The sequence below is a fragment of the Ambystoma mexicanum genome, chromosome 1p (genome assembly GCF_040938575.1).
Source record: "Ambystoma mexicanum isolate Mex_15411 chromosome 1p, UKY_AmexF1_1, whole genome shotgun sequence".
In the NCBI taxonomy this organism is placed as follows: domain Eukaryota; kingdom Metazoa; phylum Chordata; class Amphibia; order Caudata; family Ambystomatidae; genus Ambystoma; species Ambystoma mexicanum.
This window is the reverse complement of record NC_090921.1, coordinates 1,036,931,251-1,036,950,750: the sequence shown is the minus strand read 5'-3', so window position 1 is coordinate 1,036,950,750 and position 19,500 is coordinate 1,036,931,251. Positions and strand designations below refer to the sequence as shown.

Below are 19,500 nucleotides of genomic sequence, written 5' to 3'. Positions count from 1 at the left end.
CCTGTTTTCTAGTGACTCCAGTTCAGGCACGCTGGTAACAACCCTCTGATTCTTAAGTAATACTGCGCTAGAAGGTGAGGGACTCCTTTCCTAATTGCACTATTATTTAGCCCTATTTTTCCTTTCTCTCTTAAGAAATCTCTTTTAAACCCTTTGTTTCTCTGTTACTAGAGGAAGCCTTCCCTCATCCAGTACCGTTCCAGGCTTTGGTGAGAATCATCGGCATGGCTATCCATTCACCAGTACTCAGACTCGTCCAGGGTTTTCTTCCCCAGAGGGTTTCCCTGACGGTCGTGTCCTTTCCCCCCAGGTTTCTTCCTCCGGGTAGGGAGGGAGAGGTCAGTTGGGGGAGCTTTCACTTACGGCATTGGCTCTTCCATCGGATTTTCAGCTGTCTGCCAAGGTGAGATCGTATTTGCTTCTACAACTGTATAGTTACAATCGTACTGAGAAGTGAGCAGTAATAGTCTTACACTATCAGTTAGCGACGCTATTTTTAAGTAATTGGCAGACACTGATACCATGGAACAGCAAATGCAGCAGCTCATGGCTGCCATGCAATCGATATAATTGGAAATGCAGTACATCAAACAGCGTAATGCCCAATTACGACAACAAGTTGCCCGGGCATTTTCAGATTCACCCCATCTACATTACATACGGGCAAGTTCGACGGTGACTCACATAAACTAAAGGAATTTCTAGACAGTTCCACCATTCAGTTTGCATTTAAATCCCGCTTCTTTCCAACTGACAAGGATAAATTGGTTTTTCTGATATTCCATCTTTCTGAACCCGCTTTAGCCTGGGCTACCCGATTAGTGACATCAAACAATGCTATTCTAGATTCCTACCCAGCCTTTACAAATAGTTTAAAGTCAATGTTTAGCAGACAAGAGATTTCCGTAGCAACCCAAGAGAGACTTCTCGACCTTAAACAAGGCAGTAAGGATCTTTTGGCATACATTACACAATTCAAACAGTTGTCCTCCGAGACGGGTTGGCCAGATGATGGACTTCTTACTTTGTTTAGACGAGGGCTGTCCGACAAGCTCAAAGATGAAGTCTCTAAAGTCCCTCGTCCTGCTAATCTAGCAGACATGATTACCCTTACCATGCAAATAGAATATCGAATACAAGAACAATCTCATGAAAGAAGAAAACATAAAGGTATTCGACCGCATATCGAACATCCTGCAATCCCTAGTAAACAGGTCCTAGCCGAAGAACCTATATAGGTTCAGTGAGAGGACCTCTGTCTGCTAATGAGAGAGGGAGACGAAAATCACTGGGCCTGTGCATGTATTGTGGATCCTCTTCCCACATATTGCGGGATTACCCTATTGTTCCTCCTCGTCGTACTCAAGTTTTAAGTTTGGGAAACTCCAAAACCCTACCGTAGGGGGAACAGCGGTAGGAGTTTATCAATCAGGTTCCCCACATAAAATGAGCTTGACCCTAGAGACCTCTTCTGCCACTCAGACCATGGTTATCGTATCTTTGACTAGCATGTTACCAGACCAAGTTCTACAAGGAATACCCGCGTTAATTGATTGCGGAGCCGCAGGAAATTTCCTAGATGATAAATGGGCCACAGAACATGGGATAGCCCATATACCTAAGAAAATTGTTACGCCAATCCAGGGAGTTGACGGAAGTCCTTTGAGCTCAGGTCCCATACAAGAACAGACTGAACCAGTCACTTGCCTGATTGCTGCGCACAAAGAGATCTTAGTTTTTGATCTCATAAAAGCGCCCACTTTCCGGTAATTCTGGGTCTTTCTTGGTTAAGGGTTCATAACCCCTTTATAAACTGGACAGCTGGGAATCTTTTTCTAGGGTCTGAATATTGTGTACACCATTGCCTATCCCATGAGTCAGTAGGCATCCATATTCCAACAGAAGTTTCCAACTCCCCAACTGTACATACCATTAACCAGCTAGAAATCATTCCTGAATGCCATAGGAAATTTCAATCGGTATTCGCAACACCTGAATTTCCTACTCTACCTCCACACAGGAGAGACGACTGTCATATTGATCTACTTCCTGACTAACCTATTCCTTTCGGACGGATGTATGTTCTCTCCCAACGAGAAAAGGCTGCTCTAAACGAATACCTCCAATCCAATCTCCGTAATGGACTCATTACAGAATCTGTTTCCCCAGCGGGCTCTTCTCTTTTTTTCATTCCTAAGAAAGACTCTGATGAACTCCGACCATGCATTGATTATCAGGGCGTTAATAGGATCACCATAGCAGACAAGTATCCTATGCCTTAAATACCTGACATCCTCAAAGCGGTACGGGGGGCTGCTTTCTATACTAAACTGGATCTCCGAGGGCATATCATCTCATTCGTATTGCCCCAGGGGATGAGTGGAAAACAGCCTTTCGGACACCTTTTGGACATTACGAGTACCACGTAATGCCGTTTGGATTGGTAAACGCACCAGTGGTTTTCCAACGATTTATGGACCATCTGTTTGCGGACATTCTGTTTCATTTCGTCATCATCTACGATATTCTAGTTTATTCATCTAACAGAGAAGACCACATTAGACATGTGAATATTGTTCTTGAACGTCTCCAGTCCAACCATCTATACTGTAAGGTGTCTAAGTGTGAATTTCACGAAAATCAAGTAACTTATTTAGGGTTTGTCTTGGCTGCTCAGGGCATATCCATGGATCCAAAAAAAGTATCAGCTGTATTAGAATGGCCTGCTCCATCTAGTGTAAAAGAAATCCAACGATTCTTGGGGTTTGAAAATTTTTATAGAAAATTCATTACCTGCTTCTCGGAGATCATTTTACCCCTAACCCGACTCCTGAAAAAAGGGGTTCCATATTCCTGGGATGAACCGGCACAAAAAGCATTCCAGCCCTTAAAGACAATGTTTACATCTGCATCCATCTTGACTACGCCCAACCAGTCCAGGCAATTCATTGTGGAGACTGATGCTTCCCAACACGCATTAGGCGCGGTGTTACTAGAACTCTCGGACCAGGGAGATGAAAGACTAGTGGCGTATCTTTCTAAAACCTTCAATGCTTCAGAACAGAACTACTCAGTTCTTGAGAAAGAGCTGCTAGCTATAAAAAGATCTTTCGAAGAATGGAGGCATTTGTTATTGGGATCACCGTTCCTGGTGGAAGTCCGCACAGACCACCAAAATCTTAGAGTACTGCAACATGCGCATACTAACAACAGTCGACAAGCCAGCTGGGCATATTTTTTCCTTCCGTTCCGGATAGCATTCACTTTCCTTCCCGGAAAACAGAACTTAAGGGCGGATGCCCTTTCTCGCAAAGACTCTCCTACTACTCGATTTTGTCCAGAAAAATTGTTTCCCAATGCAAGCTTTATGACCGTTGTTACTGATTTCCTACAAGAGCTGAAATCCGCAACCTCATTAAACAAACTACTTTGCGAAAGAATTGCTTCTACCCATCATCTTACCCAGGAGAACAAATATTATTTTCACAGACCTCAGGTCTTTGTTCCAACATCTTTGTTACAGCAAGAAGTGTTGCACATGTGCCACGACTCCCGAGCAGCAGGCCATCGAGGCTTTCAATCTACTTTGGAGCTAATTGAACGGCATTTCTGGCAGCCAGATATCAGATCAGACATCAAGACTATGTAGCAGAATGTGCCGTGTGTTCACAACCCAGATTCCACGAGTACCACACTTGGGATTATTAACTCGGATGCCCATTCCAGAAAGACCTTGGCAAATTATCCCTACAGATTTTATAGTGGATCTTCCCCCTTCCGGTAACAAAGCCGCCATAATGGTCACTATAGACTACTTCACTAAATTGGCTCATTTTACACCCTTACTCAAACTGCCTGGAGCTGCACAGATGGCCAAGATCTTTCTCTCTGAAATCTTTCCCGACACGGCCTCCCGGATACTATTGTATCGGACAGGGATTCTCAATACACTTCACTTTTCTGGCAAACGGTCTGTCATACTTTAGGGATTAAACAAGCCCTCAGCTCGGGATACCATGTCCAGACTAACGGGCAAACTGAATGCCTGAATCAAACCCTGGAGGGTTACTTGCGATGCTTTGTGTCGGCTGCTCAAGACAATTGGGTGGAATTACTACCATTTGCAGAGTTTGCCTATAATAATGCCAAACACTCCGCTCTGCAAACCAGTCCCTTTCATTGTTCATATGGATATCACCCATCATTTGTTCCCTCAGTCACTACTTCTCCTTCTAACTGTCCGGGGGTGGATACCCTTATCTCAGACATACAAGAAGGTCATAAATTAGCCAAACTGTCACTGCAAACAGCTCAAGACCGGGTGAAGAAGTATGCAGATCGTCATCACCGGGACGCTCCGGCCCTAACAGTGGGAGATTCAGTTTGGTTGGCATCCCGATTCCGACCGCGTCATTTGGTTCCATCTAAACTTTCTCCTAGATTTTTCAGACCTTTCAAAGTGATATCCCTGGTGGGCTCAGCAGCTGTTAAACTCGCACTACCCTCTTCATGGTCACGTATATATCCTGTGTTCCATCTATCAAAGGTCAAATTGCCAGTACAAGACCGTTTTCATCGGTTGCACAAAGTTCCACCACCTCCGGTCACGAGTGACACAGTTCCTGAATTTGAGGTAGCCAGCATCTGTGATTCACGTTATGGCAGGGGTCGATTGCAATTCCTTGTGGATTGGAAAGGGTATTCTTCTGCTGAAAGGACCTGGGAACCGGCTTCTGGGGTTCATGCACCCCGGTTGATACAATGTTTTTTCCAGCTACATCCGGGGTCCGTTGGTCCCTTTGGCACTGTAGCCGCTTATGCGGATTCATCCGATTGTGCACATCCAAGATGGAGGACCGCTGTACTACCTGGGCGGAGAGCAACGGTTCAGTCTCTGCACGTCTGCCAGAGATGCCGGGGATCGCTCACGTGATTCCTTATACGGAACCGAGATCGGGTTTCCTTCGCGTCTCTACTGTTGTTGCAGGCACTCCGTGAGTTTGCTTCTAGGTGCTCATAGTGCTAACATTCCATCCCTGACCTATCTTCCTACCTTGTATCTCTAACTCTGTGCTTCTGTTCCGTTTAGGTTCTATCTGCAGGTTCTCCCGTTTGCCCAAGCTCCTCGACTACTCACTCCAGATTACCGCATTCCCTTTCTTTCCGCTAGTTCAGCTTCGTCCCTCCAGGTATCGCTTCTCTCTTTATATCAGCTAGAGTGACTTCCTACCTTCGATCGTTAGGGAAATTCTTCTCTCGCAAATCATCCTTACTTACCCTCTGTCCGTTTCAGGGATCCTGTTTTCTAGTGACTCCAGTTCAGGGATGCTGGTAACAACCCCCTGTTTCTTAAGTAATGCTGCGCTAGAAGGTGAGGGACTCCTTTCCTAATTGCACTATTATTTAGCCCTATTTTTCCTTTCTCTCTTAAGAAATCTCTTTTAAACCCTTTGTTTCTCTGTTACTAGAGGAAGCCTTCCCTCATCCAGTACCGTTCCAGGCTTTGGTGAGAATCATCGGCACGGCTATCCATTCACCAGTACTCAGACTCGTCCAGGGTTTTCTTCCCCAGAGGGTTTCCCTGACGGTCATGTCCTTTCCCCCCGGGTTTTTTCCTCCGGGTAGGGAGGGATAGGTCGGTTGGGGGAGCTTTCACTTACGGCATTGGCTCTTCCATCGGATATTCAGCTGTCTGCCAAGGTGAGATCTTATTTGCTTCTACAACTGTATAGTTACTATCGTATTGAGAAGTGAACAGTAATAGTCTAACACTATCAGTGTGTCAAGTATGCCCAATATTTATGGGAAAAAGCTGGACCGAATGTTCAATATTAGTTGTGGTTTGTGTGAGCACAGCGGCCATATTGGAGTGGATAGGATGCCATTGATTTGGATGTTTGTGATATTAAAGGAATATATACTCTTTGAAATTAAAGAGGTCCTGGAAGATGATAGAGTTAGATAAGCTTTGATCTAAGCACAACATGAGACAAAAGAAGTTCTTGTCCTGTAAGGTGACCAGTGAAATAAGCTCTGTGGGCCGGCATACACTAGCTAGATGTGGTTTCCAGGGAAATAAATGGCGGGTGCCTCCTGCATTACTCAGTGGCATAGCTGCCGATTGTGCTGTCGGATAGTTCTCTAGTTGCCTAATTCATTAAGACATGACATAAAGTATTGTTTGGGCTTGGTGGCTGGTAGTGCGTGTCTGTCTGTTTCCTTATGTGAGGTGTAATGTTATCACCATGAAAGACACTATATATGATCTCCACGTGTGACTCGCTAGGATCGTACAGAGCAAAATGCAAGATATATCCGTGCAGCAAGAAAAAGACTAATGCAGTAACACTTGGTTACATTAGTGTACAAATGTAGCCTTCTCGCCGTCAGTTTTCAACCCGTGGTCGATGGTGTCGAATTAAAAAGTCCCTCATGCTTCTTGTTGGTGCAGTCGCTGTTCTGTTACCACCTGGGCTCTGATGGATGTCGGTACATGTTCCAGTCTTCTAGATCGGATTATTTAGTTTCAGCGTTCCAAAGTGCCAACTGGGTATCTGGTATCTTGATCATGAATGGCATGCACATGTACAAGGATTCCATCTTTAGTTGGCCTGATTGCACTGACAATTTGTATTTTTTCCCACATATGCAGAATAGTAAGTAAATGCAGAACTTGGTTTTACAGATGAAGGTTTTGATGGGCTCTTCAAAGTTGATAATTTCTTGGTCAATGCATGTGCACAGCTTTTGCAGTTGCCTCATGTGTAGATCCCAACTGGGTGGTGGTGGCCACATAGCCAGTTTTCTCCTGTAGTGCTGACATATAGCTGGGGCTTAGGTGGATCCTGAGTGTGGCTCCCTTAGTATGAATTATCCTGGGATAGTCATTTAGGAAAGGGGATGTGCAGGGGTCTCGTTTGAGAATTGACTAGTGTTTTTCATTTAGTGACATCTGTTCCTGCTAGAGGAACATTGAGCCACCAGTCCTACTGTGTCCTGTTCCTCCTCTCAGTTTTGCTTTGGGCTCTAGTAATGTTCTGTTTTTTTCTGATGCTACTTTGGCAGCATTTTCAATGGCCTTTATGTTGAATCCCCAGTTCCGAAATAGGTTTCAATTTCAATTCTGCATGTGCCGTTTGAAATTCTTTTTAGGAAGACTGCCACTGGGACACTGAGCTAAACATAAGATATTTCTCCAGAATTCAGAGTTCTGATTTAGAAAATGTTCTGCTTTGAATAAAGTTGTGTACTGGTTATTGCCCCATTTTACGTATGCATGATCAGTGGATTGTAAAACTCTTAGTTGAGCGTTAATGGTTAATGAATAGTCGAGAATGACAATCTCCTACATTCAATCCTCTCGGAAGAAAGGCGACTTTTTTGTTCATTGGATTTGTTATAGAATGTAGGTTTCTAATGCCAATTGATAATCAGCACCTGCTCCAAATGCCCGTGTGCCAACGCGTTTCGACCATTCCTGGTCCTTTCTCAAGGCTGGGCTGGTTGCTACTACTGCATTGTGAGTGGCCAAGAAAGTTCTTGTTATAGAGCTTGCCTATGACTCTCTCGTCCCAAGTATCACACTTCAGTCATGTGTGCTTCCTTGTACTTTCTAAATGGCGCCCGCGAGCATTTCTGGAGGTTTTCGCTCTGTTTCATTGATCTCTTCTTCCCTTGTCTATTTCTTTTTTCCCGTCTCCTTCTTCTCTTTGCTGTTTATTTCCATCTTTCCAATTCTTCTTATCTCCTCCCATGGTGAATGCCAGCGCTCCAGCCCTCGCGGGCTGCAGAAGACTCATCACTCTGCTCCACTTTGAGCTGTGATGATAAAGCGCCTCTGAATTCTCTGAATGATGCGGTCTTGCGCAGTAACACACACCCTGTGCATAAAGCAAAGGCCTAGATTGACTCAGTGAAACATACAAAACAAAATCACAGAGCCCGTAATCTGGTCTGCATAGTTACAGAACAGCACAAATTAATGCGTAACCCTTTAACTGCTGGGCTATTATGCATTTCTATGCAAATAGGGCGAGCATACTGTCCTCAGCACGAAACACGTTTTAATGGCTGTGTCACATAACACAAAAAGAAGCCTGGCTCAAAGCTGATCCTTGCTGACTTAACCCGTTTAATTGCAGCTTGTGCACTTTGCTGTTGTGGACCAGCACATGTCGAGAGGAGATTACAGAACATCGCCTCATTGAAGTTGGTGTTATTTCCAACAGACTTATTGAATTGTCCTTCCATTGCATGGTAGCCTTCTCTTCACGTACAATGTGGACCAACCCCAGATCAATATCCATCAAGATGTTTTTTTAAGTAAGTTTTAGCTCCCTTGATGGTCTCTCACATGTTAAGGGAGAAGGTAAATGGGAGCATCACCTTGTGGAAAAGTTAGACTAAGCAGTATTCAGCAGCATCCATTCATCACCTATACCAGACATGATATAGCACCTATGGCCAACCATTGGGGTGGTTTTCCGGATGGCACCAGATACAGTTTAGCATGATTTCTTTGGAAGGCCAAAACGTCCAGTATCCAGCTAGAAGTATCAATCTTTATGGGACACTACTTCTTTATTCGCATAACTATTTTGTCACAATTATTCTTCTCCCTGAAAAAAAAAAAATAGTTTGCAAGATTAATAAAAAAAAAACTGGTGGCCAGAACTTTGCCAGTATCTCGAGGGTCAGTACCCTTGATGTTGCAGTTCCTGCTGCCGGGCCCTCTGGTGAGAGACGGGCTGCTTGCAAGCAAGATCTCTGGGACTCTAGGCTGTTGTTGAATGATGATGGACTAACCGCCGAGTGTGAACACATCAGCTGGTTATCACATGCCATGTTTTGTAATTGTGAGATGCAGATAGTTCCTCCAGTCCTGGGGCGGTGTCGTGCCATACTCCCACTGCCAGATGATGACACTGTACTTCGACAGAACACATGCTGGCTTCTGCATCAGCCAGTGGATACTCTCAGCGAAAGTTGAGATGACAGGACAGACCAAGCATCAGAGCTGCAACCTTGCAGTGGATTCTATATTAGTTCAAGGGTTCCAGTTTAGGGAAGTAGGTGAGCCCATCGCCCCAGGTCAGATAGGCGATGGGCGTGATGCTCATCTTGATTTTGTGGCTTCTGCTGGTCTTTGACTATGTCAACAGGGGCAGTGGGTCTTACTTCGCAGATGGCCCAGTTTCCTTCCAGTGCATAGTCTCTTCTAGCAGCTGGCAGGTAGATGGGCGGTCTGATGGTTGAAAAGAGCATCTCATCTGTCCTTGCGAGAACAACTGGTGGTCTCATCCTGGAAGCAGTTTGGTACAAGTCCCTACAGTTCTTCGGTGTGTCACCATCAGAGTCCTCTGTATCCTCTTCTGCAAAGTCTTCTTCATCGCTACGCCTTGTCAGCAGCTTATGTGCAGGTCTTCCCCTTCGTAGGACTTCTTCTCAAAATGTCTCCAAAGACATGGAGAAAAGCTGTTTGTGTTTTTGGGGACCTGGATCTGCAGTGAGGGTCTCATGCCCCTATTTAGGGGGTTCACTCGTCCTAACATGTATTCTGATGGTCACATAGATTCGAGCATCTTCATTCATACTTTGCAGGCTTTTCTAAATGAGCGCTTTGACTGCAGATTCAACCAAGAAGCCAGACAGTTGCAAGCACATCAGAGGTTAGGGCAGGGCTGGCCTTGCAACAGACAAACCGTATATGGGTCCCTCTGTACCTGCACACATCAATTTTAGGAAGCAATGTCTGACTGCTGTGGGCACCTGGATCTTTAGAGGAATGGATGGTAGGCATCACCCCGGATACAGTCACATCAGAACCTAGAAAATCTAGAAATGCTGCCACCCAACAATTCCATCACACAGCCAGCCTGAGTGAGGTTACTGGTCTTGGAGAAAATAGGGTACGTAGTGTAATGATAGAACAGGGACAACGCGCTGGTCTTGGAAGCAAGACCACGCAGAGCAGCAGAGGTTTGAATCCCGGATCCATGCTTAGAAACCAAACTCGGGTATTAAGCGTGTTATAAAAAAAAACAATAACAAATAAAACCATGACATGCATAATCCTGGGGCTCTTAGTGCTTGAATACATGGATTGCTTCTTTTGGGGTCTGGGGTATCAAAATGTGAAAGCTATAGAATTCTGAAACAGGATGATTCAACTGGGTGGAAAGCATTGGGACGCTGGAGATATATCAGTTTATGTGATTTAGGTTCACAACAATTACAGGGCAATGCAAATTGAATGGGAGCTGCAATGGAAGCCAACTTCCATGCAGAAGCACCCACAACTCATAGGCAGCGCTGAAGCAACCTACCGGTATAACTCCAAACTGTATGGCAGGTCAGAGGAGATAAATGAAAGGTTCGATGAAAGACACAGGATGCCAAATCAAGGACCAGGACACCAGTCAGGTACTGAAGCTGCCATTTGGCAACCACCAGAGCTTTGATGTCAAAGAAATACCATGTATGTAAAGGGGTGTATTCATACCTCAATGACTTTTTTTTATCACACTGGCTATCTCTATTGCCTATTTCATGTTCTCCTCTTTTCTGCTTTCCTGGCCTCTACCCATCTGCCATCCCCTTGAGGACTCCTCCTTCTCTCTTCTTGTCTCAGACTCTTCTGCCAGCTTTGGTTCTCTAGCTGCTGCCTGGCACTCACCCCCTTCTGCTGTCTTATACATTCCTGCCATCTTGTCATTTCTCACTTCTACTGTCTTGGGATGTGCCCAATCTATTGAAATGGTTCTCTGCTTCCTGCCATCTTGACATGGAGACCTTCTTCTTCCTTCTTGCCCTCTCCTCCTATCATCTTTGGCAAATCCCTACCCCTTCCTGTCGGAGCTCTCTCACGTTCTTCTTTTGCTTTTGTCACTATGCCTCTCTAGTTGCACTGCATGTTTTAGGTCGTGCTTGTGCTGTAAATTCTCACTGCCTCTCTTCTCCTTGCCTCCAAGTAGCCATTGCCAGCAGTGGAATGAGATTCATTGTGTGATCTTGCATGGATATGCGAATTACTTTGATCCTTGTCCTATATGAAACTAGACCCTGTTGGGCTCAGGTACATACCGTATCACCCCAAAGGCAGGGGTGGAATAGGAACCAAAAGGGGCCCTGGAAATAAAGTGGCCCCATATTACACATTTTAAGCAAGCCCAACCCTTTTCCTAGAGGAATATTTGGAAATAAAATAGGTTACCACACCATCTCCAGAGTTCCCTACAGGCCAGTCCACCCCAGCCCAACGTCCAGAGCAAGGTAAGGATAAATATCCAGCAGCACCTGTCATTACCAGTCCCTGCTGCTTTGCTGCTTGTTCTCCTGAGAGCTGAAGGCTAAAGACAGAACAAGTGCCTGCAAGCAGCCATGCCTGTGCTATGTCACCCATGCCAGATGCAGCACAACACTGAGCCTCTGGACCCAAAAGACTGCTTCACAACTCCATGTGTTGCCATCAGCAGCCAACTGCTGTATTCACAACTCTAGCAAAGATCATTCTCATTGGCCCTTCACCAGACCTCTCGTCAGTTTCTGCAACCACTGGGCAGCACATGATTCCATGCCATCACATTCCCCAATGTGTTGCTGTTGCTCTTGGAAGCGTTGGGAAACAACTTGAAAAGTAAGATTAACAACTAAAAGCTGAAAAAGTACTATCGTCACGTGTTCCGATCTTCCCCCAAGTTAAGAAGATGCCAACGAGGTGTGGGCGGACGTGGGTCAGATTTCAGACGGGACGAACAGCTGGCTTAGCACCCAGTGAGGAGCGGCGTCAGTCTTCAGGAGGGTTCATGCGCACTGCCTTGCAATGGCCATACTTGACGCCATGACAACTTTCAAACCAAATAAAACCCAAATATATAGACTTAATACAACATAACTTGCCTACCCCAATGCCCCCTCAAGATAAGCAATATTGCAGACTCTCCAGCTCCCTGAATGAACACCAACTGAATGCCAACTCAAGTCCACTTGACTTCTTCACCTTTCAGTGCTCCAACGCATCTTTTTGCAGAACCTGTGCTCCACATGTGGGTAAACATAGGTTATAGGAGTGGGAAAGCTCACCCCCACCCCCATTAACTTTCCAAGCTCAAAGTGTGGCCTTCATTATCTGCTCTCTTGCGGCAGACTTTCACCCATGGAAACCTAGCAGCCCCCTATATATCTGGAAAGTAAAGCTATGGTGCTGCACTCGAAATCTTACCTCCACACTGTACAGGTGAGAGAATGATCTTGGGAAGTTGCCAAATTGTCAACACTAGCGTAAAGTGTCATGCTCATGAGGGTCACTGCATGCGCTAGGGAGGTCATAATTATTTTCAAATGGGACAAGGCTGCAGTGACATTCTGTGGCAGCTTTCAAGAGAAGACACATGTTTTGTTGTCAAAGTTGTACTGAGTGCTTTGCTGCTCCGGTTTCAATATTACTAATTCTACTGAAAACAGCTCATAAGTGGCTTGTTAAGCTTAAGCATCTCTCAGCCTGGTAGCCAACCTACTACCGAAGTGAAAAGGGTGACTTCGGTACTCAAGCTTCAAACTGTCCTTCCGCTTATGCTTACCTTCTCGTCTCCCATAACCCTTACCAGGTTATGGTCACGTCTGGATTTCCACAGCACCCCCTTCCCTTATCTCCCAACCCAGAGATGCTTGCTTTGTTCCTCATGGGGTACAGTGTATCTATTTGTGATAGAGAGAGACAGACAGACAGAGAGGGGGTGACATTGGGAGCTAGAGAAAGGGGAGATGTCACCAAATTGCATGAGGGTAGGAGTGCAGGGTTACAGGTTGTGTTGCTTTGTGAAGCGTACCCCCACATCCCCCTTGCTAACTGATTCCCCTCTAAGATCTCTTACCACCTTACACTAAACAGGCCCCCCATAGACGGCCACCACAGGCCTACCCATTTGAACATTAACACCTCGAAACTCCGGGTCTGGACTCCAGTTCATTAACTTTGTGTCCGTTCTGCTACCGCTCACCGTGTAGATCGCGTAGTGTAAGTGTAAGAGTTTTGAGGTCTATTGATAGCACACGCACGGAAGGCGTTTGCAGCAAGATTCAACCATAACCTGTGACACTGAGATTAAAAGGCTCAGATGTCGCACATCAGTGAAAAAGCGGAGACACCACAAAGGGTCCACATTTGTCCTGAAGACGGCACCTAAATACAAGCCACCATCTCGGTGCCAGAAACACCATTTAGTGTCGACCGGATAGATGTTAGGTCAACCTGACCACATTCAAAATCCCTTATGTGTACTAACAATGTTAAGTATTTGTATGTATAAAACAATGAATGATGAACTTTTGTAATGCCAATATCCGTAAGCAAGCCAAAATTGGTGCGGTTAGAGGCAACGGCATCTCATGATAACTTTTTGGAATTTTAAAGAAACAAAAGAATAAAACTGTATATGTGTTACATGCATTCTGGGTGTTCTCTAGATAACAGTTTAGAAATGGCAATCTGTTTATAGTGTGCTGAATCCTGACACAGCCAGTGTCCACAAGGTGGGGTAGCCAGACTCCTTATTTTGCAAGTGAATGCAGAGTGTCAAAAATAAGCTCTAAATCATTTGCAAAAATAGCCACAGCTCCGGGGTGTGGAGCTCGAGTGGTCAATATTAGTACAGCAAGGCTCAATTCAGGAAAGGTTTCCAGTGGGGCACAATATCTCAACCTTCATAAAATGCTGCATTGCAGTGGCCGGGCCAAAGGAGCTGCACCGGTCGTCGCTCCTCAGTGCGCTCGGGGCATTGCATCCTCCTGAGAGGATCCTCATGATATCATGCATATACTGCAGGAAATGTAATTCTCGCTCTTCCTACTTCTCGCTGAAAGCTGGACCAGCAGGCCAGTAGGACACTTGATCATTGATTCAGAGAACATTGTCCTAGCGATTTAAGTCTGCATTTCCAGAACATAGTGATACTGCTGGTTGCACCTGCCACAGGGGCGATTGTGCCTCTTGTCCCTAGGTTCCGGTGATGGTTGGGTCCCACTCTGATTGCCTACTGTGAAAATTCAGGCTCTTGGATATTATCATAAATTCAATGTATTTCTGGACAAAAAGACACGTTTTACAGTACAAATCACGCTCATTTATCAGCTGAATACATCAGTGGTCCAAACATTGCATAGGAATTCCAAAGTCATAAAAGTGTATGGATATGTCTCAGACTGAGTTCTTAACATCTGCAGGTTTTTCGTGACTGAAATATCTTGTTTCGTTAGGAATTGGGCACTCGTATAGTCCAAGTTCAAGGGACCTTATTGCATATATTTTGGAGTCAGACTACATAAACCAGCTCACTGTGTGGTGGTGCTTTATCTGTGCCTGTCTAGTGCATCTAAGACTAGGCATTGCATGGGCATAATAGTAGCAGGTAATCCTTCTGTTTAGACCTCTGGGTTTAGCAGTCTGAGTTGGCCAGGCCACCTCCCCTCTGGTCTGGTAGTGTGGAGAGACTTGCTGAAGTGAAGTAACTGCAATTCACCTTCTGTTTCTCCATTTCTCTAGGTTCCGAGACTTCGAACAACAGGACAAGCAAAGAATGATTCAGTGCCAGCGAAATACTCCAGAATGGATGCTATGTTTACGGACCTGGATCCGGATAATGTGAGTATGCAGGCATTTGTGCACTCCACAAGGAACAATCTTTGCTGCCAAGTGATATGGCACACATACACAGAGAGTAGATGGATCCACAGCCTGCCTCATAAAAGGCCTTCACAAACAGGATGGCATGATGGTCACACTTAGTGAACTCCACTTGTTACATCTGCAAGCAGGCATCCTCACCTTGTAAGACAGCTGCATCATATGCAAAGCTGTCACCATACATGCTGCCTCTTTCACCATCTCTGGCGGTCAGCGTGTCACCAGACATCAGGACCTGGCCAGACTAAAGAAGGAGGCATGCAAGAAAGAAAGACACGGGAAACCAGCATTCTCAGTCTATGCCCCCAGACTGTGGAAACTGATTTCTGTCCACATCAGACTCGCCCTCCCCCCCATGCAATTCAGAAAAGAAACCACGACCCTCCGGTTCACGGACCTCCATCTGCACACCCAGTAAAATGCTCCCCCAAACTGCAGAGACCAGTTTGCTCACTGATGACCATTCTCTACAGGCCTCTGCCCTTTTCTACCCTCCTCCCCTGTTCTACCCTTTCAGCGCTGTTACATGCTCCCCCACTAACTGTACATTTTAACTATTCTGCCACCCTTACTGATCGGTGGTGATAAATGATATATTATAAGGACTGTTCCCCCCAATAACCATCTAAAGTATGCCTCTACCCCAATGATGAGCCGCGCTCTGCTCCTTCACAAAGCTAGATTCTCGCTTATTAAATGACCAAAATAAAATAAATACACCAAAAGGTGTCCCCAAGCACACTGATGATTGCTCTCTATGTGTGCAGGTCACAAAACTGCCCAGATTAACGCCAGAGAACTCTTGGAAGCAGATGGCTAGCTCAGTGGGTTGAATGCTTTCCCCAGGTACCCGTGCGTAACTGACAGATGGATGGTTTGACTCCTGTAGTGCTATCTGAGGCTTTAAAGTGCTAATGAAATAATGCAATCTGGGTTGAATAACAATGAAGCTAATTATGCAGGTAACGAGAGCCAATTCAGTTGTGGTGGGCGCTTTAGCAATAGTTCGGACTATTAATGGGGCCTGCTTTTTTCGCTGGCTGTCAATCCTTGACATGGAGTCCTCACCACAATGGTGAATAGTAAGGGTATTGCCAGTAAAGCTTGACGATTTGCATTGCTCTTCAGTTCTAAGTAACAATCCCTGCACATTGTCAATAAAAACCCAGTATGTGTCCAAACATTGACCAAAGCAAAAAAAAGAGTGGCAGATACACAAACTCCCGCCTCCTGCCCAGCATCCCGCGAACCATTTACTGCCAAAACCAAACAGGGACAACACACCAGGAAGACTCTTGTGTACTCATGGAGATTTATTTTTTAATAGATTTTGGAATGTGTTCCAATCATATACATTGGAGGATGTTTTGGAGGTTCAAGTCAGTATTTAGGAGATTACTAGCCAGTGAGGCACCCTATAGTTCTAAGAGACCAGGTTGAGTTTTCACGTTTTCAGTGTTGCTTTGGGAATTTCATCCACTTATAATGAGATTTATTGTTATTATCAAAATCAGAATATTGGAAAATTCCGACAGATTGCAGAGCTTCTTTAGATTTCAAGAAGACTATTGAGCTTATTGCAATGTCTTTGAGGTGTCTTTCTGCATGTATTAAATATATTTCCAGAAGCTTTTGGGAGAAATTCTGAATTGGGGGGGCACGGGGGCACAAGACATTTTGTAAAACATCACCAATTCCAGAAGACTGGATTATTTTGAATGTGCTTCTGATTTTGGCCGGATGAGATCCTTTGCTGATATTCCGGCTATTCAAAACATTAATAAAATTGAGTAATCCATCCAGCAATGCTCAAGAAATGGAGGGCTTGACATGGCCCCTTTCCTAGGTTTTCGATGATATTTCTTCTTGTCTGGTTGGTCCTGACCCATTGGTGTGATTGTTATCTCACAGTCTGCCCACTCATTGGGTCGGCAAAACGGGGCGCTGCGTATAAGCTAAATAAACCCGGCTCATAAACCGGGTGGTGCAATGAACAACCTAATGGTGCTTCACCAATCATTTAAATCGTTTGTCCGCCTCTTTTCTGGAGATAAGAGATATGTTAAGGTTATTGCAAGACATAAGATCAAGGGATGCTGAAAAGATGGACAAATGTTTTGATAATATAAGCTCTCTGGCAAATATGCTGGGCAGAGCTGCTGCATGAAAGAGAATGATTCATCCCACATGGTGACAGGTTCTAGTAATAAGCCGACAACTACGGAACATGGTTTAGGAAAGTCCACAAATTATAAGAAATGGTGGCGCCTTGTAATCAAGGAGGGAGTACAGATGAGCCAAGGGTTGAATTTGCAGGGACATGCGAGCTGATACCGTGTGTTTCTACCCATGGAAGGGGAAGTACCTTGAAGCAGACTACCTTATACATGGGCTTTCCTACTGTGGATAAAAGTATCCCATACAGGCTCTTACCCAGGAGACAGAACCAAGATGCAGCCCATATTAACAGCCCACAGCTCAACAGTTATGGTGGGTGTATTACAGGAATCCATTGGAAATTGCCTTTGAGTGGTGCAAAGATGGTAGAGAGATGTGCAGACTCTTTAGCAGGTTGGAGAGAACTCAATCTGATCTGCTGTTTTAAGGGTCTCACTCATGGCAATAAGAATTTATACAAAAGAACATTGGCCAAAGCCCTGTCCGAAGTTCTAGGAGTGAACAATATTTAATTTCAACTTTTTCCCAGTTTGCGCATCTTATCTGACTGTATGTTCTGTAAAGGATGTAATGTTCGCTTTTGCTTTACAAATCAGCTCTTCCGTTCATGTAGCATAAACTGTCAAGACGCCTTGCTAGTAAAAGGAATTGAGGTGTACAAAGAAACTAGGTCTGAGATACGCCACCTTCATGACACATGGTATATCACATTAGATCCCGTTGTGGAAATCGCCCCAGATACTAGGTCACATGGCCTGCCTGCACGCCTGGCCCTGATTGCTGTGGACTTAACTCCACAGAAACATCCCTAGTGCCACAGAGCTTCTCTCCATGCTCACTGGTTTTCCTTAATTTGTGCATCCTCCAGAAGGCAGTTGCATATCCTGTTGGTAAGAATATGCAGCATTATTTATTTATTTATTTATTGCTGGTCTTTAGGCTGTTTTCCCTCTTATTTCACGTGTTTGGTTTTGGCCTCCCACTCCCTCTCCTACCCTCTCCCAGTCTGACTCTTCTCCACCCTTCCTGGCTGCACATATTACCCTGATTGCTCCGGACGTAGCCCCACGTGACCAGCACACATCACTTAAGGAACCTCCCCAGGGCAGCCTCTGCCCAGGCAGCCAACTGGCTAAGGACCACCAGACAAAGGGTAGCTCCCTACTAAGCAGCTCCACTCCGTGTTTGCCCATGTTCACCTGGGATGCCTAATGTAGACAACCTACAGCGACTGATAAGGTAAGTGTGCTGTGGGCGGGGAGTACAGCCATTAGTGCACTCCAGTAAATCCGCACCACTCTTATTACCTAATTACCTTAGACCTACTCACATCCATCCTAACCATGTAACTGGTGTTTCACTACACTGCCAAAGTCTGAATCTAAGTGATTTCCATTACACTGTTGATTACATGTGAGTTTTAAATCTACATGCATTTTCCTACTGTTCTGTGTTTCAAGTCTGGGTGCACTCTCACACTGCTGCGTGTTTCTAATCTAGGCGGATTTTTCCACTGCTGTGTGTTTCAAATCTAGGTGCATTTAGACTACTGCATGTTTCAAATCTAGGTGCATTTCCACTACTGCGTGTTTCTAATCTAGGTGCATTTTTCCACTGCTGTGTGTCTCAAATCTAGGTGCATTTCCACTGCTGCATGTTTCAAATCTTGGTGCTCTTCCTACTGCTGTGTTTCTCTGGTTGTTCACATTTTGCCTGATCGTGCTAGTTAGACTATTATTGCATTTCACCTGATCATGCTAGATGTCCTAGAACTGCTTTTATACCTGATAGAGTAGGGTAGCCCAATTATGCACCTTGCCCGACTATGCTAGCCAGCCTAAAACTGTATCTCGCCTGATTGAGTAGGGTAGCATAATATTGCATTTTGCCTGATTGTGAAAGTTAGCCTAAAACTTTATTTTGCCTGTGTGAGTGGTTTGCAGATAGAGCTGAATTCGTACTAGACTTAGGGGTTCCTGACACACCAGACACCTATAAAGGCAAGCATAGTTAATTTGGTAGGCACAGCAAGGCACAGAGGAAGAGGGAGGCCTCTTCCGACCCCACGGATGCTCGCACATACCTCCCACTACCCTGACTCTCCTCCCAGCACCTAAAACATTAGAATGCAGCTATCCCCCACAGTCAATTCAGTCCAGCTGCACACATAATTATATACCACCCTGCACACCGCAACAACCTTTAGAATGTAGCTATCCCCCACAATATATTCGGCCTAGCTGCACACACAATCTCACATACTAGTACCACCTGCACTAGACTAGAGCTACCCTGACAACAATTTAGACTAGCCTGTTTTACAGTCCCTGCACACTACTTCCAGTATTAGAATGCAGCTATCCAGCACGAAAATGTGGTCTAGCTGCACACATACAGAGTGCACAGATGCACTATGTATTGTTCTAGCTCCACTAACCTGAACTCTGGGGCCTGAGCGCGTTCAATCTACAGCGCGTTGAGACCATAGCAATGGATGACATGTCCTATTTCTGTCATCACTGTTAATACTTGGGAAGGAGCCAAGTCTCCTTTCTATTACACTTGTTCTGGTGAGCTGCATCCCACGTGTTAAGGAAGAGGCGGGGCTACCGCCAAGAGTTCAGTTCATTGATATATTAAAT

General features: G+C 45.1%; 1 protein-coding gene across 1 annotated transcript in view; it reads left to right on the top strand.

Annotated features, from left to right (window-relative positions):
• The window catches only part of FA2H (fatty acid 2-hydroxylase), a 374,587-nt gene that overhangs the window by 100,471 nt on the left and 254,616 nt on the right, over positions 1–19,500 (top strand). Inside the window, exon 2 of the mRNA XM_069604143.1 lies at positions 14,540–14,638. Coding sequence (XP_069460244.1) covers positions 14,540–14,638 — 99 coding nt within the window. The remainder of the gene's footprint in view (positions 1–14,539; positions 14,639–19,500) is intronic.